Here is a 23026-nt window from a genome sequence, read left to right as displayed (position 1 = left end):
TAGCAAATAAACTAAACTAATGTTAATATTATCCCGCTTGCTTTTTGAGCGCTGACAGGCAAGGTCTTACACCCCTATGACTGGTCATTGCCTTCACCTGCTCAACAGAAAGGGCTGCGATCGGCTTTAGAAATAGGAGAGCTGTTCACCAATGGCGGGAAGAACAGCTGCGGTTACAGTCTGTATGCGCATAAAACGCGTTATTACAGGTAATCTGTAATACACACAGTGGAGAAAACTTGCACCTAAAGCCTGGTTTATACTTCTGCGTCAAGTGACCGGCGTAACCCACGGCGCATACAACGCGTGTAGCCGTACATTTATACTTCTGCGCGCTGTCTCTTTTGGTCTGCATTAACACTTCCAAAATGCTAGTTGGCAGTGAGGTGTTAATGCTCCTCTGAGTCAAGTTTCTTCGCTGATGTTTTGCTTTTCCTGAACACTTCCTGAATGTACAAGTGGCTCAAACTCGCTCACTTTGAGGCAGGAAACGGCGGACGTGCAACAACTTTAACTATGAGGTAAACACAAAACAAAACTTTCCATTCGGAGCTCCTTCACGGGACTCCACACTTGTAAACAATCGCTGCATCGGGCTCGCCCGACTCTCGGTCCCGCCCAGACTCGTCAGCGCTACCAAGCTGACCAATCACAGAGCTTGCGCTACGCATCGTTGCGACGTGTAGTTACATTTTTTGAGAGGTGCACGTCAGCGACGCCGATGGCCACGGTGTAGGGCTATGCGTCAACGCCGTAGCATACGCGTGTGTTTGACGCAGAAGTATAAATCAGCCTAAAGGCACGCTCGTGTCTGGATCCACAATTACTGCTTTAACAGCCAAGAGGAGAGGAAAAGTTACATCACAAATACGCCAGCAGATCAAATGTCCAAAGTGAAAGAGTTTTACAGCATTTCTCCGTAGTAGTGAAATAGCGGCTTGTGTGCTGTGCCACCTTAATTGTAGTAAGAGCTTTATTTACTCGCCCTCGCCTCCTTCGCCATAGTATTGCGACATCGCGCATAGGAGATAAATGAGTTCTGTACGTTAATAACCAGTTATGATCTATTACTGAACCGATATTAATAATTTAATAATAATCTTTGTTGCTGCTACATGGGAAAGCATGTGGAAAAAACAACATTTAAAAACATTTATCTTATTTTTCATTCATCAGTATGCATGAATTTCTGTTTAAAAGGAAGATTGTTTTTAACACATTTCTAAACATAATAGCTTTAATATCTCATTTCTAATAATCAATTGTTTTTAAATATTTGCCATGATGACAGGCAGCATTTCATATTTGACTAGATATTTTTCAAGATTCTAGTATTCAGCTTAAAGTAACATTTAAAGGCTTAACAAAGTTAACTAGCCAAGTTAGGGCAATTATGCAAATGATTGTATAACAGTGGTTTGTTTTGTTGGCTTACGTATATAAGTAAGTATATTCAAAAATTCAAATAAAAAACATAAAAATGTTATTAAAAATCGAAAAATTTATTTTCAACACACAACATGCAATGCAAAACAAACAGAAACGTTGCTCTGCTTCATAGTTTTGAACAGGCTGTAAGTGTCTGTTTTTCGCTCACTGTGGTCTCCTCTTTGACCCGTGGCGTCTGCAGGTGATCGTGAATCTGAGCAGGGCGGTTGACAGGCAGAGGCAGAAGCTGGAGCTGATGAGGAGCTTCACCCAGTGGAGAATGCGCCAGTCTGCTGCCAGAGAGGAGGTGAGACGGGGCAGCTCTGACTGACAGCTCACACACACGCACAGGGCAGATGCTTTCACACACTGCTGTTTACTCATGTCAGATTGATAGTTCAGACAGGCCTCTGTTTAGTATTCATTTTTTCTTCTTGAAGAAATTACAAGCTGACTGTCTGCATTTAAAGATGGACAAAGTACTTTTTTCAGTACTGATGCTAATTCTATTGACTGACACATTCGGCATGAATGGAAGCATTTCAGTTAAATTATAGATTAACTATATTTACATTATTGTTTTCCTTCTACCCGTAGGTGAAAGATAATACATATATGTGAATTATTGATCGATTGAATAAGACAAATAAAATGTTTCAGGATATTTTACAAGCAACAATTGTATTATGAAAATCCTGTGATTGTTTACACTTCCTTCACGTTTCACAAACCTGTTTGAGTTTATTTCTTCAGTACACCATCAAGTGATTCCAATTCAAACATTTAGGTTTGTGTGTGTTTGTTTGTTGAAGTATGGTGGCCGAGAGAGCTTAACGTGCTGCAATTTAAAAAAAGCATGTGGAATTACAAACAACGCCATCAAATTGAGAAAAGATCTTCATTTGTTTGACAGGCAAATTCTCATAACGCAAACACATTTTAAAAAAACATGCTGCGTTTTCTCACAAAGCAAACAATTTTCAAAAACGTGCTCCATTTCCTCACAGCACTTTCAAAAAGAATGGAACACAACGGAAATATTTCAAGAGGACCCTAAAACGTGACAGACCTGGCTAATACTAATGACTCAGGAATCAGGATATTAAAGTAAACAAACGAAAAGCTCACCTTTCAAAGATCACTTACAACTTTACTGAGCAATAGTCACGGCACAGCGGTGTCCATCACGTTTTTGGGTCCCCTTGACCCATACTGTTTCTTTCTTTCTGCAAGTGTTGTGAGAAAATGCAGTGTGGTTTTGTAAATTGTTTGCATTGTGAGAAAATGCAGTGTGTTTTATTAATTTATTTGCGTTGTAAGAAAATACAGCGCGTTTTATCAATTTGTTTGCGTTGGAAGAAAATACAGCACGTTTTATTGATTTGTTTGCGTTGTAAGAAAATGCAGTATGATTTTTTTTATTATTATTTTTATTATTTTTTTTATTTAAATTTTTTTCATTTGTTTGCGTTGTAAAAAAAATACAGCACATTTTATAAATTTGTTTGCCTTGTAAGAAAATCCAGTGCGATTTATTCATTTGTTTGCAGTGTAAGAAAATACAGGGCGTTTTATTAATTTGTTTGCGTTGTAAGACAATACAGCGCATTTTACTAATTTGTTTGCATTGTAAGAAAATGCTGTGCGATTTATTCATTTGTTTGCGTTGTAAGAAAATACAGCGCGTTTTATTAATTCATTTGCGTTGTAAGAAAAACAGCGCGTTTTATTAATTTGTTTGCGTTGTAAAAAAAATACAGCGCGTTTTATTAATTTGTTTGCGTTGTAAGAAAATGCAGTGCGATTTATTCATTTGTTTGCAGTGTAAGAAAATACAGAGCGATTTATTCATTTGTTTGCGTTGTAAGAAAATACAGCGCGTTTTACTGATTTGTTTGCTTTGTAAGTAAATGCAGTGCGATTTATTAATTTGTTTGCGTTGTAAGAAAATACAGCGCGTTTTATCAATTTGTTTGCGTTGTAAGACAATACAGCGCGTTTTACTGATTTGTTTGCTTTGTAAGAAAATGCAGTGTGATTTATTCATTTGTTTGCGTTGTAAAAAAATACAGCGCATTTTATTAATTTGTTTGCCTTGTGAGAAAATGCCGTGCGATTTATTTATTTGTTTGCAGTGTAAGAAAATACAGGGCATCTTATTAATTTGTTTGCGTTGTGAGAAAATGCCGTGCGATTTATTAATTTGTTTGCAGTGTAAGAAAATACAGGGCATCTTACTAATTTGTTTGCGTTGTAAGAGAATACAGCACGTTTTACTAATTTGTTTGCGTTGTAAGAAAATGCAGTGCGATTTGTTAATTTGTTTGCGTTGTAAGAAAAAATTTGCATTTTAATAATTTGTTTGCGTTGTAAGAAAATACAGCGCGTTTTATTAGTTCATTTGCGTTGTAAGAAAAAAAGCGCCGTTTTTATTAATCTGTTTGCGTTGTAAGAAAATGCAGTGTGATTTTATTCATTTGTTTGTGTTGTAAGAAAAGGCAAAGTGTTTTATTAAATTGTTTGCATTGTGGGAAAATGCAGTGTGTTTTTTTATTTGCTGCTATTTTGTTGTAACTTCATGTGTTTTTTTTTTGCAGCACATTAAGCTTTCTCGGCCACCGTACAAAAGAACATATTTTTAAAAATGTAATGGAAAACTGCAACAATTGACTTCCATAGTATTTGTTTTTCCAACTATGGAAGTCAAGTTTTACATTGTTTAAAATATCTTCTTTTGTGTTCAACACACACAAAAACAGAAACTCAAATGTTTGTAACCACTTGATGGTGAGTATATAGTGTGTACATTTTCATTTTTGTGTAAAATATTCCTAAAATTTTTACGTTTTGTACATTTTTTTTCTTGTTTAACGTTAATTATATCAAATAAAATTATGGTTCAGATGATGATAAAATAAATACAAAAAAGCTATAGGAATTTTTTATATTTATATAAAAAAAAATATTTGTAAATATATATGACAGAATGCTGACTATAAATATATATGACTGAAATTATAGAATTCCAAGAAAGTTCAGAAATAGAAACTTTCATTTGGCATGCATTAAACTTTTAAAAAAAATAGCATAACCAAATGTATTATGTTTGAAATAAATACTGTTTTGTTTAGCAAAGAATCCTGAAGAAAATATCACAATTTTCTACAGAAATATTAAGCACTGTCACAATTGTACTTTTGTTTTGCCTAGGAAAAAAATCATATAATTTTAAAGTAAAATAAAAACAAATAACATGAATAAATAAGAAGTCATCTAAAACAGTTTGTGTTGCGTTGACTCTGTGTTAATAGATGTGCTTGTGTTGCAGACTCAGGGCAGCAGACTGGCCGAGCAGCACTATCATATGCAGCTCAAGAGGAAGGTGTGGTCAGGCTGGCACTCGCTCATCCAGAACAGGTGGCGAGAGCGTGTGGAGAGAGCATGTTGTGCCAGAGCAGAGGACGTCTGCATGCAGCTCTCTACAGACTACGAGGCCAAGATGGCACAGGTAATTGCCATGCCATCCAAAGTCACTGAACGTGCATTATTTTTACTCCATGTTTAAAGATCCCGTGAAGTGCTTGGAAATATAATTTTTTTTATTCTCTGTTTGACATAATCTCAACTGAAAAATGAAGAGATGGTGGGACTTATGCAGCTCCTCCCCTTTAAAAAATAGCCAATAGTGTTTAGTTTTTCTTACAGCTCTGCCAGTGGGAGTGGTTGAGATCTAGTGCATCAAATGAGAAGCGGAGGGGGCGGTGCATGTCAGATACTAGAGAGCATTTGATTGGTCAAGATTTGATGAGAAACTGAAGTATGACATGACATGAAAAAAAACTATTGATACAGTACATTTAGGCGTAAGTGTCAAACTGCAAGCTTTGGATGTTTAGATCAGTTTCATATTTTATAAACAGAAGTGTTGTCACTTTTTTCGGAGCACACTAGCTTATAGAAAAAAAATCTAAAAAGCTTTATTTTGATTTCACGGGACCTTTAATATGTTACTGGATGTAGGCTTAATGAAAACACTTTATGTTTATGTTTGTCAGCATGTAGAGGAGCTCCAGAAAGCTCAAGCTGAGATCCACAGGCTGCACATGGAGCGCGAGCGTTATGAAGACTCTATGAAGAAAGCTTTCATGCGTGGTGTTTGTGCGCTGAACATTGAGGCCCTTAGCATGTTTAATACCGGAGAAGCAACTAGATTGGACCGGGGTAAGATAATCGAGAGATTCAGCTCCGTTTAAGTGTTAATAATTACATTTATGAGGGCACTGTGTACTAGTATGACATGACTGTTTTCTTGATCATTGAAATGTAGGTTGTGATAAACACTCAGATTCTTCTTTCTTTCACTCATGGACTTTTTCTAAAAGGAGAAGTTCCCTCAAAATGTCACTATCGCAACAGAAACCAAAGTGTTAAACACATACTTTTGGAATGCCCTATTTTTTATGTTATCGGACAAGATTTTTTTGATATCTAGAGAGACTTTAAAGTAAATATTTTTAAATATAAATCCTTTAAGAATGATATTTTAATTTTAAATCAAAATTAAACCTTAAAAATGGCTTTAGATTAAAGTTTTATGTATTATTTATTGCTGTTGATGTATTTTTATTGAAATTCTTCTTCTTCTTCTTCTTCTTCTTCTTCTTATTCTTATTATTATTATTATTATTATAGGAAAGTAATATTTATAAAATGATGAAAATTTAATCTGGTTTTGCCATAAAAAATAGCCAGAGAAACATATAGAGTGCCTCCAGAAAGAATTGATAGCGCTTCACTTTTTCCACATTTTTTTATCTTACAACCTTATTCCAAAATGGATTCAAGTGCTTTATTTCCTCAAAATTATACACACACATACCCATTAATAACGATGTGAAATTTTTTTTTTTTTTTTGAAATTGTTGCAAATTTATTAGAAAAAAAAATATATATATATATACATAAGTATTCTCAGCCTTTGCTGTGAAACTCTAAATTGAGCTCAGGTACATTTCAAAGTACACAAAAGAACGGTCAATTAAAAAGAATGCATATAAGCAAATATATGCTTTGCAAATACTGATTTGGTCATTTTTACATGTTTGCTTTTTAAAAAATATAATAGTATATTTTTTATATCAATTAAAAGAAGATCTGAATTATTTTCCAACAAAATACATTCATTTGTAATATTGGAAGGAAATCTGAATTTAAACATTAAAAGCAAAAACATACCTAGAATTTAATTTGTCACTTAGCCTGCATTTTTAAATCTTTATTTGAATTTGGCAATGTACAGAAAGAAATCCGAAGAAATAATTCTACGAAAATAAAACATCTTTAAAACTTAAACCTAACCCATTGTCATCAATCATTTTTGTGTTTGTGTGTAGATGGTCCTCCTCAAAGGGATGAGCCAAGCACCAGCTCAACAACCAATCCTCCTCCACGAAATGCCTCATCTGCTCGACTCAGTCCAATAGTCATGGAGAGTCCAATACTGGGCCCCTCGCACAGCAATCCAGAGGATGTAGAGCCGGTGAGAATGGCGAGAAACACAATCTTAAACATTGCTTCATCCTAAGAGACATGTTTACTGTATTCATATTGATAAACTACAAAACAGTTTGAAATGAACCCTAGTGCATGTGTGGGTAAAAGTGTAATAAAATATTTATTGTTGACAATTGTTGGGATCAGGTAATGCCAAATCAGACAATAAGACAAATCAGAATCTTACAGTCATTTGAGATCAGAATCTTAAGTTCTTACTCTCAAATGAAAATCTTTTATAATGTTTATCCTACAAGAGACCAGTTTCTCTTTACAATTTTTTTTCTTATTAAATTGTGCTGGTTTATGTTACCTGAAAGTATTTTTACACTTAAACTACTGTAATAACCCATGGGTGATTATGTACCTGGGTAAAATTAATCCTTGTTTATTTTGCTTTTTGCTTTATATTGTACACAGTTTATCCACAGTATTGATGGGTTACCGGCTTAATGGCTTTATTTGAATATTTGTTGCGATGTTATTTGGACAAATGAAGATGATCTGCTTACAAAAAAAGTTTTTATAGGCATTTATGATGCCAACTGCAATTCTTAAATGGACTTTTCACACTATAAAGGAGAGAATGAAATGGTTTTCCTTTACTCTTTTCTGTCATTTTCCCCCTCAAATGTTGAAACTACTTAATTCACAATCTGCAGCTTTTCTGTAAGCTTATATAGCTTGATAATAAATATGAGGCACGCGATTGGCTATTCCTTGCTAAGTGTGTAGCTGTAACATTCTAACACACCATTATTTCACACTCTACGTGACTGGTCAAGTAATCACTGCAAAAAGAAATGGGTAAACAGCACTAATAATCTAGACTACAGCCCCTTTCACACAGTGATACCGGTAAATATCCGGAAAATTTCCGGAACGACTTTACCGGTATATTCAAAAAAGCGCTGTTCACACAGGCGAGGACGTTACGGAATTTTTCCGGAAAAGAGCATTCACACATCCATTCCAAAATACCGGTAAATTCTGACATCATTCACCACAAATGAGCTTTAAACGGCTGCGCTTGTATTTGTAAACATTTGACCAAATTACAAACTCTGTGGATGATCAATATTGTAAACAACTTTCGCAGGATCACTTTCGCATTTCGAGATGTTTATAATATGTGCGTGTGCAGGCGCTCACAGGCTGTTTCATGGGCACACGCAAAGCTTGAAGGTAAACAAACAACGGCTTATCATAAGCATCTCATCGATGATCATTTACACAGTTGGCATTAAGAAGAACATATAACCGTGATCTGACTAACTTCTAGCAGCTAAATGTGTCTGGGAAAATATTCAAAGGCTTTTATTCTCATAAACCGCGCGGACGTAAATGCGTCTGACTGTTCTGATTGGCTAAAGCAGACGTCTTACGTCAGCACGTTCTAGACGTGCACACGCTTATTCCGGAAATCTTCCTTCTGCGTTCACACAGCGCAGCATTCCGGCAAATTGCCGGTAATGTTACAACTTCTCTTTCCGGAAAATAGCCAGAACGAATTTACCGGTATTTTCAAAAAGGACCTGTTCACACATACAACCTTTCCGGAAAATTGCCGGCAATTTTCCGGAAAGGTCTGTATGTGTGAAAGGGGCTTACATAAACACTAATTTAAAAAAAAACACTATAAAACACTAAGTTTCAATATGGTGTTTTCATCTAAAGGTGCTTATTTTCAGTCAATTTCCTGAAGTTAGTTATCCACACTGAAATGACTGTAATATAAAAACGCTGTTTTAATGTGGATAGAAGGCCAAAACTGAGAGAAAAGTGTGAAATCTGGGGTTAAAAGCAGGATTTAGAGTGACAGTAACCCAGTGTTTAATTAAATTAACTTTAATGTTAAAAGTCCTAAAGAAAATGACATTTCCCTGCAACCACTTTTAAAGACCCTGAATCAATTTACTTTACAAACTTTAAAAACTTAGACGATTTACAAATGACAACAAATAAATAGTAATAATAATAATAATAATAATAATAAAAACAATAAAAGACAAGAAACTACATAAATAATGGACCCTAAAAACTACATAAATAATGGACATTTCTGGATTTTCCAGCAGCGGATAATTAAAGTGCCGTGAACGGGGAAAGTACTATCCCGTTTGCTTAAGTAATGAAATAAAAACTCAATGATAATGTTCCTGCCATAGGCACCACATTAGAAACACCTCGCATAAGTGGTAATTAGCTTTTTTTAGTAATTTGATGCCAAGTATAAAAGTCTTGTAAAAAGCGTTCGTATGGTAAATCCTAGTTAGTTATTTATTAAATATCTGTTTTGTAGTATTACAGTTTCCTCACCATGGAAAGAATATTCTATTAATTTAATGTATGTTACTTTTTTTCAGGAACAGTTTTTCTCTCAGCCCAGCTCAAGCACAGGGCCGAGAGTAGAAACTCTTGTGTCAACCACAGTAGTGAACTCCACCGGTCCACCAGGGGGCAGTATACACCCCTTTAGACAGGTACCATGTCTGCAACCACGTGTATGAATATTTGAAATCAGCCTGTTGTAATCCTGTTTTAATGCTGCTTTAAAAACTGAGTCTTTCTTCAGGCGAACTCACGGATAGTAACAGCAGGCAAACAGAAAGCCAGCAAGACAGTCACCGCTCGTCTGACCGGAAGGGTCGAGCACCGGACGAGTCGCCCACCTGCAGCCATGCATGTCATGGGTGTCGCTCCACCCATGAGTTCAGTCGTTGTAGAAAGACACCACCCCGTCACTCAGGTATCAATGAGCAAATGCTGCTGAGCACACTCAATAACTGTTTTCATCCACATATTTTATGTGCATTTTGGAATATCAAGATTTGTATATACATTTCAAATGTGCAGTTATATGTGCACAACTGATTCGGATAAACTCTTTATTCTATAAGAAAAAAAACTGCATAAACTATGATGAAAACACATTTATTGAATAAATTCTAGCATGTGCATCAAAAACCTAGTGGTTTTGTTTAACATGTAGTAACAAAAAGTCCAAAAGAGCAGTCTTTCGCCAACAAAATCTTCATTTTAAGGCACAAGTAATTGATTACATTAACTTCAACCGCAGCAAATTCCATTTTTCTTTTTGAAATTTTCTGCCAGTTTGTCAGGATTTTGTTCTGTTTGACTCATTGGAGGATAATGATGCTTTGTGTGCACATTTATATGCAATATTTCAGTTTTGCGCATAAAGCCTAACTCACACTGTGGGATTTCAGCCACGATTTGGGCATCTGAGACAAATTTGGAAAATCCTTAAAGAACCTTGAAATCCTAGCTAAAGACTGATCTTTGATTATTGGTTTAACATGTTCAGAGACAGCTGCTTAATGGCTGTTGCGATTACAGTTTCCCTCCGATGAAGTTCTAGCAGTGTTAGAACATTTCAGACACTTTCCTGCAGTATAAAAAAAAATAAAAAAATTTCTGCTGGATACCTGAACATATGGGTTTCATTGGAAATGAACGTGCAGATAAAGTATCTAAGTAAGCCTTACAGTTGGAGATTACAGAATGTAAAATTCCTGTATCTGATGTTAAACTTGTTTTAAATCTGTATATTAATGAGAAATGGCAAATGGAACGGGATGAATGTAGGCATACCAAATTGCATGAAGGGAATCCATTTGTAAATTAAAGAAATAAGTATCATTTTGAAAATAGACATGACCAGGTTATACATACGAGATGTAGAATTGGACACTCAAGACTTACACACACATATTTAATAAAAGGGGAAGAAAAACCTATTTGTGACTTGTGTAAAAATATTTTGACGATAAAACTTATTTTAATAGAATGTGTATTTTTAAATGATGTTCGAAAACGTTTTCATCTGGGAAATATTTTAAGTGAAATGTTTGAAAAGGTGCCTTCTGGAGCAATTTTAGAATATTTGTCTTTAATCAAACTAAAAGACTGTATATGGCTGTTTTCAGTGTTGTTGCTATTTGTACGTTTTTTTTTTTTTTTTTTGTTTTTTACAATGTATGTTTGTTAAAAAACAGATATAATTATATGATTATATATTGTATATGTTTTTCCCATAAATATAGCCAATGCTGCTGATATGGCATTAAAACCTAAATAAAGTAAATGCAGTATAAAAAAAAAACAGCTGCTACAAGCATCAAACCAAGAACCAATAGGATTTCAGAACCACTAACAACTTCAAACCACTATGGGGAAATGTCAAAACCTTTTTTTACTTTTTTAGTTTTATTATTGAGGCACGCTGTGTGCAAAATTGCAGCTACAGATTACTTATGTTTGCTGTGAGGAATCATTTCAGTGCAGTATAGTAAAAGTGTCATGGATGGATGATGTCGAACTCCAGGTGAGTTTTCTTCAGTGTTTGGCACGTCTTCATTGTCATTCATTCTGACACCATTGTTAAGTTTAATTATTGGTTGTGACGATGGTTGATGTGTTTGTAGCATATGGAAAGGAAAGTGAGGACTTTTCTGTTATGTAAAAAGGTCACTTTCGGGGTGAACGGGAGTTATTGTTTTGTTTGTGAACGGCCATAGTATCATAGTCATGCCAAAGAAATGAGTTTGAAATGTTGTTCTTATTTAGTAACTATTATGACAACTGAGATCTTACAGTGTGACGGCAGCCAAAAAAATTTTTAAATCACACGGTGTGAGCTAGGCTTAAGTCTAATTTGCATATTTGGCTGAAAACATAACTACTGGTGCTCATTGTATTTTCATTTTTTCTTTCCAATATACAGCTCACCGTCGGTCAAGCAACAGCAGCTAAATTCCCTCGACCTGCTCCTCAGAGTCAGACAGTTTCCAGCAGCAAGAGCTCCTCCAGCCAGACCAGGGGAACCTCCTCCAGCTTTCACCTTCACTCCATCAAAGTAGTGGACTAACACATGCGCACACACGTTTATCTTTCAGGTCTTGAATCCGGATGCTGTAATTCCACAGTATTTGATTTAATCTAATTCGTCAGGTCTAGAAGTTTTTAATTAGGTTGGTCCATTTTTCGTACATTTTATTTATTAACATAGCATAGTGAAAATGACAGACAACTGTTTTTTTTATTCTTGATTTGCCAAAATGAACCATTTCAATCGAAGAAATATTATTTATTACGTGATGTGGTTTATTTATTAAATTGTTTGTATGAGGGTTACCTTTTAATGTTATAATGTTTTACAAAGCCATAATCAAAATCTGTGACAGGTTCCTGATTAATAGATTCAGATTAGTTTGACTATTTTTTTAAATTGGTAGCTTACCTTTAATCCATATTTAGCAATAAAAGTTTGCTGGAATTCCATGTGAGTCAATTGAAAAATAAAGCACTGGTTTTAGTTCATAGCAGTCTTTTATTCCCCTGAAGCAGCTTGGATTCATGAAAGTGTGCATTTCCGTGTATCCATATTGCTTCCTTCCATTCTTATTTTTTCTGGGAGGAACAAAGAAAGTATACTTAATTAAATTCAGATTTTTTTTAGACTGTCTGTAAAGCACACAGATATAATGTTTCTAAAATCTCACGTCTATTTTGTATTAAAAAGGTGTTATTATATGACTTTTTTTTTACATTATTCTAATGCAAAATGTTGCTGAGTTGAAAAGCTAAAAGTCCACCCTGAAAGGGTTAATTCTCACTATTAGTAAGCACAGTTTTTGAAGTGTCCTGAGTTGTTTTCAGGGAATGTCACAATATTCAAATTTTAAATATTCTAAATAAAGGAAGCATATCGAAGGGGACAAGGCCTGGGTGAACTGTGTTGGCGTATTTTCATGTTGAAAAAAAGCCTTTTCATATATTTAAAATACTATTAATACATGTAAAAAAAATTACACCAATTATTTACATTCACATGTATAACCATTATGTGAATGCTTTATTATTTATATATTTTAGTGTGTATATCTGCACTTTTTTTTAACATATCAGAACACAAATTTGCCTAATCGCATGGGTATGACATGGACATTACAAGGAGAGGGTGACATTTTTAAAAGGCTTATAAGTTATACAGATTGATTTTTTTTTTAAAATTGGTAAAATAGCACACAGTTTCCTGTAAGGGTTGAATTTAGGGACAAGGTTAAGGTTTACAGTATAAATAACACCTATGGAATGTCCCCACAATTCACAAAAACAAACATGCATATGTGTATTTTTGACATAAACTTGAATGTAGTTGACGGAAAAGAGAAAACATTTAATATTAAGCTGGCGACAAATTTTTTTTGATACGTTTCTACACATAATATTTTTAATAACTCTTCCCTAATTACTGATTTATTTCATCTTTGTCATGATGACAGTAAATAATATATAATAATAATATTTTAGACACTTCTATACAGCTTAAAGTGACATTTAAAGGTTTAACTAGGTTAACTAGGCAGGTTAGCGTAATTAGGCAAGTTATTGTATAATGATGGTTTGTTCTGTAGACTATCGAAAAAATATATAGCTTAAAGGGGCTAATAATTTTGACCTTAAAATGTTTTTAAAAAATTAAAAACTGCTTTTATTCTAGCCGAAATAAAAACAAATAAGACTTTTTCCAGAAGAAAAATTATTATCAGACATACTGTGAAAATGGCCCTCCTCCGTTAAAAAAAAAAAAAAAAAAACATCATTTGGGAAATATTCAAAAAAAGAACATAAATTCAAAGGGGGGCTAATAATTTTGACTTTAACTGTACAGATATACAAATATTGTATTTATTTATTTACTAATTATGATTAAAATGTCAAAACCCATTTGTTACCATCCAAGATGTTGAATAATGTCCATATTTGGACCTCTGTTATGATGGTTCCGTCAGGGCTTTCACAAACAAAGATCACTGCATACTCTAAAGACAACAGAAATGTGTAATAACATCCTACCAGCAACCTTTGAATTCCCAGAAGCAAGCAGTCCCTCATACAGGCCCTTGGATGGGCTGCTCTCTTCTATCAGAACTCCATGAAGCCAGATTAACAGCATCCTGTTCCCATGCTCCTGAAAACTGTTCAGACCTAGATAGAAAACAGTACTAGAGTTTTTAAGGGGCCTCAAGAGTATCTGTAACATGTTTAATTATATTAGATTCATGTATATATTTAGCTTAGAAATTAATATTAGAACATTATGAATTAATTTACAGTCAGCTTGAATTAGTTCAGAACATCCTTGGTAAATAAAAGTAGAAAATAAATAAATACAAAAATATACCCCAAACTTTTGCAAGTTTGTATTTTTTGGATGAAATATGATTTCTTTACACAGCCAATTTAAGCCACCATAAACGCTCTGCATACTTACACATTTTTGTTAATTACGCTGTTTAAGATTTGGTTTCTGTGCCACTTTTGCTGTGTAAAGATGCTTTAAGGCCACATATGTATCTGTTTTAATGTGTTCAAATCCATCATTTAAAACTACATGTATTCGGATTGCCTAAAATGCATCTTAAAGGGATAGTATACACAAAAAAAAAATTCTGCCATTCTTTACTTTCACTCCACCTGTTTGAGTTTTTTCTTTTGTTTAACACAAAAGAAGATCTACTGAAGAATGTTGAGGAAGAAGAAAAAAAACGCTTGACTTTTGTTCTTCCTACTATAGAAGGCTACAGAAGGCTTCTGAAATATTTCTAAAAGTTTAGATCTACTTTTTATTTTTGGGTGAACTATCCCTTTATTAAACGGACAAGATCGTCTGTTGGTGCTGCTGAAATGAGTTTTATTTTAAGACTCTTTCGAGTAAAAAAAAAAAAAAAGTAATATCTATACAAAATATTTGACCCAAAAGCATTTCTCTCTCTCTCTGACCTGTCCACTGCTCTTCAATGGCTGCCATCTGAGCATCTGTAAACTCCCAGTGCTCTGCCAGCTTCTTCCAGTCGTTGCGCTTGAGGTGTTTGTATGCGAGGTCCCACATTATATCACGAACCGGCTTCGTGTCAGGAGAGTGATCTAATTTAAACGTCAGTGGTGATTCGCTGTGAAGGCTCTCAATGGCATCTGTATTAGTCTGAAAGGGTAATCAAATAACAGCAAGCTCTGAGAAAGGCCAGATTTGCCAGGTACTGAAATTAGGTATACAGCACAGTGAATATTATTAGTCCATGTTCGCCGTTCGGAATAAACACTTTTGACATATGCAACCCTTGTGCGAATAAATATGCCGTGATGACCTTTCTGAATGAAATTACACATGCTTTAATATTGCATTACACCTCCTGCACTGGGTTTAATAGGGAATGGCTGTGGATCAGCATTGAGTCAGCACGTGACATTTGATGAGGGGAAAATCTGCTTCCCAACTTTTTCATTTCACAGTTTGCTTTGGCCAGCGTTAAACAAAATTGAACCATCTTCAATTTTTGATTTGTTTTACTTCTGTCAAATAAACGTACATTTTTTTTATTTAAAAAAGGGTAACCAGAAATTGGAGTAACCAATAAAAATTTTTGTGACCTAGACAATACAATTTCACGGCAATTTGCAACTTTTTGATTTAGTAGCTAATTCCTATACAGCAAATATGTATGATGTCATTTTAGTACAATTTGCTTATCTCCCATCGACGGTTGGGTTTATGGGTGGTTTTTGGGGTTGTTGCTTGATCGAATATGGTGCGGACAGAAGTTAACGCAAATTATTTATAATAATATATTTTATATTTATTAAATTTACAATTTATTGTATTTTGTTAACATTTACCACCACCCCAAGCCTAAACCCAACTGTCACAGTAATGTAACAACAGTAGCTGTACCAAGTATTACGTATGCTATCTATTAAATTACCCAATAAATTGTATTTTCTATCGACTACCCCCACCCTAACCCTAAACCCAACTGTCAAAGTACTGTAAAAATATTAATTATTGTTATACAGTGTCATAAAAAAATGCTGCTATATTGATGTGCATATCTCACTTCCGGCCGGCCGCGTATCCGATCTAGACTTTACTGGTGTTTGGCCCCATGCCTCCTTTTTAAAATCGGACATTTTCATACGACAAAACGTAAAAAAGTTATGTTTCCCCATGACATGAGGGGCACCTAGACCACAAAACCAATCAAAAGTGTCAGTTTATCAGCACCTGAACAAATAATACTAAATCTATAACAAAATAATAATAAGCTGAATAAATGAGGTTTCCATTAATTTCTATAGTTTGTTGCTATAAGACAGCATTTGGTCAAGATGCAAGTAATTGAAAATAGGGAATCTGAGGGTTCCATAAAATGAAAATTCAGAAAAATGGGTTTAAAATTAGTAAATGCACATTATTAATAATAAAAAAGGTTTTGATATATTTACAGTAAAAGAATTTACAAAACTATCTTCATTGGACATGAAAGATGAATCAATAATATTGCAGAGTTTCAAATCTAAGACTTTTCATAAGTTAAAGAGCTAAACACTAAGGATTTTGCTAATGGCCAGGTTGTTTTTTAAATTTTTTTTTTTATCTTGCCACAACAGCAAAAAAAAAACTTTATTTAGTTATTTTTTTTAGCCACATGGTTTAATGTTATAGACACGATTACATAAATGATCAATTTGTCGGCATTTGTCTGAATGGATTGAGTATAACTTCTATTCAACATAATACTTTTCTGTTATAAAAGATTGCCTATTCCGTGTTTATTTGTAAATATTATGTCTGCCCCCCCTCTTACTTCTGTAAATAGTTTTTGTGTTAATGGAAGACCATGTAAAGGGAAAAATTGCTCTGTTGTTATTATGAGGAACTGTATAAATGTTTGGTTTTTAATATTCTTTCCCTGATTAGAGAATTAATTTTGAGCAATTTGCTGTAAAAATGTATAATATGTAATTGTTGGTGTCTGGTAGGCCCACAAATCTTTGCGTTCAAAAATCCACAGATTTTTAGCCCATCATTTAGTACTTGTGTAAATGTGTGTACATTTATATTTATTCAGTTATTAAATTAATTTCAGTAATAATATTGTGATATAATAATAGTAATATGAAAATGTTCATATGATTTACTTACAGTTTGTAAAGTAGAGTTCCACACTTGTGAAGTGGATCTAGATGGATTTGCATTGTAAACATTACATAAAAGTTTATTTCATATATTACGTTTTTAGTTATGATACTTCTTAAATCATTCCGCATAAATCTGCAGTTTTTTTTTTTTTTTTTACAAAATCCTCCACAGAGATGGCAAAAAAACATCCGCAGATTCAGTCTGGGATGTTGCACCGATTAGATAGCTATGCTTGAACAAAAAAACTGAAAAACATTAAGACCTGTTTAAAATGTTTTAAGACCTACAACACAATATTTCAGTGAATTTATGACTTTTTAAGGCGTAAAATTTTGCTTTTGAAATTTAAGACATTTTAAAACCGCCTTTCCACTGCACACAGCAAGCGACAAACCGGAAGTCATTCAATTACAACAGAGAGTAGTCCAGGAGCTGCGTGGAGTTCCGATCATCTTCGTATGCACAAAATTCAGATTAGTTTTGAGCTGCGGATACGTTGAAATATTTGAACTCCTGCGACTAGACCATATGCAACTGGCCGACCGCATGTGATGTATTCCAGTGTTGTCCAAGCAGGTCCGTGCGCGCGAGATACATAAAAAACATAAGTAAAAAAAAAAACATTTCTGTTCATAAATGAGTAATTACAAAAAAAAATAGTTTTAATGTTGTCTCCACATTCCCTTCAAAACTTTTAGCAGTCTATGAGTTTCTAGTGTTCAACCATGGTGAACGCACGGAGAATAAAGGCTCTTGCTTTTGCACTCCTTTATTATAGACACTGCAAGAACAGCTTCTCTTCCATGGTGCACGACAAAACTGAAAAATCTGTGCGACTGCCACACGGGTGCGTATTCCGAAAGTAGTGTCCAAATGTTGTGCGCACTCAAAAGGCGGCTTAAGACTTTTTAAGACCCTGAGGCCACCCTGTATTGACCCAAAGATACCCCTGCAACAATTTTATTGTCCAGGGTCAAAGATCGTTTTACTTTTTCTTTATAAAATCTCTGTATTTACAGTAGCACTGGGCCGATAAATGAAATTATATCGAATGGCGATAAAATTTGTCAATAACTATGATAAATTCTGAACTTTGTTTACTCTATATTGATCTAAGAGCCAATCACAGAGTCGAAATGTGCAACAAGTGTGTTTATATTAGTTTTGTACTGAATTCGGCTGAAAATGTTATGCCATTTACAGGACCCTCTCATTTTTGTGGCTTTAGTCATTGTTGAGGGGGGCGTGGTGAGCGATGTGATGTGCGAACTGAAGAGCGGGGGTGGGTGAAATTGCGGGAGTTTTCAGGGAGACAGAGCAAAACGGGAGATAGGTCTGAAATACGAGTGTTGGCAGGTATGGTATTGTGTACATTTACAATTCTGTCAAGAACATGCTACTGATTGTTAAATTTGATACGCCAGTAATGAATAAAGAAAAGTGAAAATACCCACAATTTGTAAATTGTCTTTCCATTTGAAATATCTCTCAGCTTTGATGATCATGTCCACAATGATCACCATATTCCCTCTTGCCGCCACTCCAAGAGCTGTTTTATTTTGCTGTGAAACAAAATAGAAAGTGTAAAAATACCTTCTCCTACATGGCCTGCTTTGAAGCCATTACCGGGCTCTGTAAAATGTCAGATACGCTCTGTCACCCTGTCCCGAATCTGCAGATCCACCCCGGCTTTCAGAATCATCTCGACCACATCCACCTTCCCCATCTCAGCAGCGATATGAAGCGCAGTCTGACCCATCTGGGTGTGTTGAATCAATAAGAAAAGGCTGAAACATGTGCATGAGGTGACAAATTTTCTTATAAAAAAAACATGGCTGAAAGTAGATACCGCACATGATCTGTTAGGTTCGGATCACAGCCAGCCTCCAGTAAGGTGTGGATTACTGGAATATGACAGTTCCTCACTGCCAGATGGAATGAAGTTTGCATTTGCTGAAATGATAAATCAGTTATTAAATCAATCTCTATTGTTTAAATTTAGTGGTTCCCAATACTTTACAAGATTTTTCAAACTTACTCAAAGTAAATCAATACTAAGCAAGTCAATACTATAGGCAGCAGGGAAATAACAGCATTTGTTGCAAGTTTCTCACCTGGTTTTGAGCATTAATCTGCGCTCCGCTATTGATGAGGAGCTGGACAATCTGAAAATGGCCCCTCTCACAGACTGGATGCAGAGGGCTGTTTCTGCTCTGAAAATGACCACAGATAACTATTCTTTTGGAAGCATGAATGAATACATTTCAAAATAAAGGTATTTTATTGACATAGATGGCTCCATGAAAAGGCTTTAAAGAATTAGTTCACCAAAAAAGGTAAATGCTGTTGAAAAACATTTGAAGCTCTAAAAATATTTGCATGCACCAAATTAAAACAAAAATACATGCATACATATATAAATAACAACTTTTCTTTAATGTCTTTTTTTTGTTTACAGGTTTTCTTGGGGAAATAAAAGCTTTTAAAGCTTTGTATGATTACTGTTGAACCACTGAAGTCACATGGGATGTTTTGACAAGGTTTTCATTCTTCTTTTCTTTGCTGACTTTGGAGGATGAGAGAGCTCTCTGATTTCATCTAAAATATAATTTGTGTAACAATGATCTCAGGAGAGACTAAGCTAAAGGATAGTGTGTAAGTTATTAGCAAAATGTATATAAGTTAGGTCATTGGTTATTTGGACATCAACACAATTCTAACATTTTGAAGCCTGGAACGCATAGACTTCACCAGAAGCTGGGTTTCATCCCTGGTGGTGCTCTGCCAGGCCTCTACTGCAACTGTCTTCAGTTCCTGCTTGTTCTTGGTGCATTTTCTCCTCAGCTTTGTCTTCGGGAAGTTAAGCTCAGTTGGATTTAAGTCAGGTGATTGACTTGGCCATTGCAAAACATTCTACTCCTTCCCATTCTAAAACTCTTTGGCTGCTTTTGCAGTATGCTGTAGGTCATTGACTGTGACCATCTGCTCTGTGAAGCGCCATATAATGAGTTCTGAAGCATGATTTGGCTGAATATGAGCAGAAAATATTGACTGAAACACTTCAGAATTCAACCCACTGCGTTTGTCAGCAGTCAAATCATCAATAAATACAAGAGAATCAGTTCTTTTGACAGCCATACATGTCCATACCATGTCACTACCATCACCATGCTTCACTGCTTAGGATCATGAGCAGTAACTTTCCTTCTCCATACTCTTCCTATCACTCTGGTACAAGTTGATCTTGATCTCATCTGTCTATAGGATGTTGTTCCAGCACTGTGAAGGACATTTATCTGGCTTTCCTGTTTTTGAGGCTCACCAATGGTTTACATCTTGTAGTGACCCTCTGTATTCATTCTGTTGTAGTCTTCTCTTGATTGTTGGCTCTGACACGCATACACCTACCTCCTGGAGAGTGTTCTTGATTTGGCCTGTTGTGAGGGGGGTTTTCTTCACCAGGAAAATAATTCTTTGGTCAGCCACCACAGTTGTTTTCTTGGTCTTCCGGGTCTTTTGGTGTTGCTGTGCTCACTGGTGCTTTCTTTCTTTTTAAGAATCTTCCAATCAGTTGTTTTGGCCACGCCTAATGTTTTTACTATCTCTCTAATGGATTTGTTTTGTTTTTTTCAGCTCAATGATGACTGATAGTGACAGCTCTTTGGATCTTATTTTGAGAGTTGGCAGTAACATATTCCAAATGCAAATAGCACACTTGAAATGAACTGTGGACATTTTATCTGCTCATTGTAATTGGGATAATGAGGGAATAACACATGCATGGCCATGGAACAGCTTAGAAGCCAATTGTCCAATTACTTTTGGACCCTTAACAAGTGGGAGGCACATATGCACACTGTTGTAATTTCTACACCATTCACCTGATTAGGATGGAAGTTTGATTTCAGATCTATTGTGTTAGTGTATTCACCTTATTCTCAGCTGTCGAGTGGGCGCTGCCATTTGAATCTTTTTGTCTCGCGACTTCCGGTCACATTCACTTCCATTCATTTTTTGACGTTAACAACTGCTCGTTACGCTGCTTGATGTTGCAATTTAATATTTTCTTATTATATTATGCTACTTGGTCTGTGTAGTCATGCAAACATTTGTTTGTTGAGCAAGTAGTTTGGCCATTTTCTGCCGTTTATTATTCCTAGTCATTTCTCCAATAGGCGACTGAATCGGAAGTTCTAAGACAATCGCGAAAACAGGCGCACTTCCGCATTTTAGAATAAGGTCAATAGAGCCAAAAATGTTAGAATTGTGTCCTATTGTGTCCGATGTCCTAATATTTATGGACCTGACTGTACAAAAGGGAGGAGGATTGGATTATTTGAAGAATATTTATGAAACAAAGGCTATTTTGGTTCTTCTTATTGCCTTTTTTAAGTGCATATTTATACTTTCACTCATAGAAGAACCAATTGAGCTCATTAAGAGTCATTATTCAGAGGTGGACATTTAAAACATAGTCAGCACGTACCAAGGTGAAGATGTTTGGGTCACATTGTGCCTCCAGCAGGGTTTGTACACAGTCCTCATGAGCTCCATCGGCAGCTAAATACAGAGCAGTCTGTCCAGCCTATAGACACCACAAAAACACCAGTTTCCTCTCGTATGCCTCCACTGTGTGTTTTTGGTACAAGCACTGATAACAAACATTCAATCTGTATTTTTTACAGTCAATAGGACAGGTTTATACCTGGTTGACCTCATTGCGAATGTGGAAGTTTTCTAGAAGTAACTGCAGTGCTTCACGTTGACCGTGTTTCGCTGCCAGATGCAGAGGGGTGTCTCCAACCTGTCCACCAGAAGGGAATTACAGTCAAATCAGTTCCGCTGAAAAAGGATTGGAGCTGGGAATAGTTTATTCAAAAAAGGACATTTTGCCATTATCTGCTCATCCTTCACTTGTTTTAAACCTGTCTGAGTCCTTCTGTTGAATACAAAGATATACTGAAGAATGCTGGGAAAGAAACACCCATTGACTTTCAATGTATTTTTGTTCCTACTATGGGTGCTTTCCCAATAGTCTTTCAAATTTCCTGTTCTTTTGTATATATGTACACTCAACAGCAATAAACTTTAAGTGCTCACACTACAAATAAAGAACAAAATCACATATAGACATGTTTTCTTGCAGTAGCTTGTTAAAACAGTCACTTTCACCTGTTCATGTAATTGGTCAAACTTTAATTTGATGGTTCGTTTGTTGAATTTAAGTTACATTGCATCTACATGCCAACTAATTCTCATTAGATAATAGGTAGATTGTTAGGTTGGGGTTAGAGTTGGTGTAAGTTATAATGTACTTGCAAAGTTTCTTGTAGTCAGTTAAATGTCATTAACAACATATATTAAGCAGACAGTCTACTAATACTTAAAAAAGATATCAAAATAAAGTGTTACCATTTAATTCAGTGTTTCTCAACTACTATCCTGGCGGATCACCAGCTCTGCACATTTACCAGGTCTCCTTAATCAAACACACCTGATTTAGATCATCAGCTCATTAGTAGAGACTGAAAAACCTGCAATCGGTGTGACAGACAAAGGAGACATCCATATTTTCAGCTTCTCAGACACACAAAGAGCATTTTTAAAGGTATCTACATCTTAGTCCATTTCATTCAGAGTGTTTGTAAGATGTTTTCCTAAAGGTTTTACTATACAAAGGTCTGCTTTTTCTGTTGTGATTTGTGGCCATGGTGGCCATTTTGAAGTCGGCCATCTTGGATCCAACTTTTGCTTTTTCAATAGGAAGAGGGTCATTATTGGGAAATTCACAAGAAAAACAATGGTGTGCTTGGTTTTAACGTAACTTTATTCTTTCATGAGTTATTTACAAGTTTCTGACCACTTATAAAATGTGTTCAATGTGCTGCCCATTGTGTTGGATTGTCAATGCAACCCTCTTCTCCGACTTTTCACTCACTGATACCACAGGAGCAATGCCAGCACAGGCTTCCAGTATCTGTAGTTTCAGGTGCTGCACTTCTTGTAATGTAACCCAGATAATTAAACATTACTCTAAAG

The 23026-nt window shown here is 35.3% G+C and overlaps 2 protein-coding genes across 6 annotated transcripts in view; one reads left to right on the top strand and one right to left on the bottom strand.

Moving 5' to 3' along the window:
- The window catches only part of poc5 (POC5 centriolar protein homolog (Chlamydomonas)), a 21395-nt gene extending 8673 nt beyond the window's left edge, over positions 1–12722 (top strand). For both annotated transcript variants that reach the window (XM_005165248.6, XM_685988.10), the window contains exons 7-13: positions 1631–1735; positions 4757–4936; positions 5484–5649; positions 6822–6967; positions 9348–9464; positions 9557–9730; positions 11729–12722. In XM_005165248.6, coding sequence (XP_005165305.2) covers positions 1631–1735; positions 4757–4936; positions 5484–5649; positions 6822–6967; positions 9348–9464; positions 9557–9730; positions 11729–11872 — 1032 coding nt within the window. In that variant the 3' untranslated portion in view covers positions 11873–12722. The remainder of the gene's footprint in view (positions 1–1630; positions 1736–4756; positions 4937–5483; positions 5650–6821; positions 6968–9347; positions 9465–9556; positions 9731–11728) is intronic.
- The window catches only part of ankdd1b (ankyrin repeat and death domain containing 1B), a 24953-nt gene continuing 11828 nt past the window's right edge, over positions 9902–23026 (bottom strand). Inside the window, exons 7-15 of one of the 4 annotated variants that reach the window (XM_009301750.5) lie at positions 21693–21791; positions 21474–21572; positions 19102–19200; positions 18842–18940; positions 18648–18746; positions 18442–18549; positions 14791–14992; positions 13864–13995; positions 9902–12414 (exon numbers count right to left, since the gene is read on the bottom strand). In XM_009301750.5, the coding sequence (XP_009300025.3) occupies positions 12359–12414; positions 13864–13995; positions 14791–14992; positions 18442–18549; positions 18648–18746; positions 18842–18940; positions 19102–19200; positions 21474–21572; positions 21693–21791 (993 nt within the window). In that variant the 3' untranslated portion in view covers positions 9902–12358. Of the gene's footprint in view, positions 12415–13686; positions 13996–14790; positions 14993–18441; positions 18550–18647; positions 18747–18836; positions 18941–19101; positions 19201–21473; positions 21573–21692; positions 21792–23026 lie in introns of those variants that run through there. The other 3 variants (XM_021476618.3, XR_012406326.1, XR_012406325.1) reach the window with 3 other exon arrangements.

This window comes from Danio rerio, chromosome 5 (assembly GCF_049306965.1).
Source record: "Danio rerio strain Tuebingen ecotype United States chromosome 5, GRCz12tu, whole genome shotgun sequence".
Lineage (NCBI taxonomy): Eukaryota > Metazoa > Chordata > Actinopteri > Cypriniformes > Danionidae > Danio > Danio rerio.
This window is presented reverse-complemented; position numbering and strand designations above follow the sequence as displayed.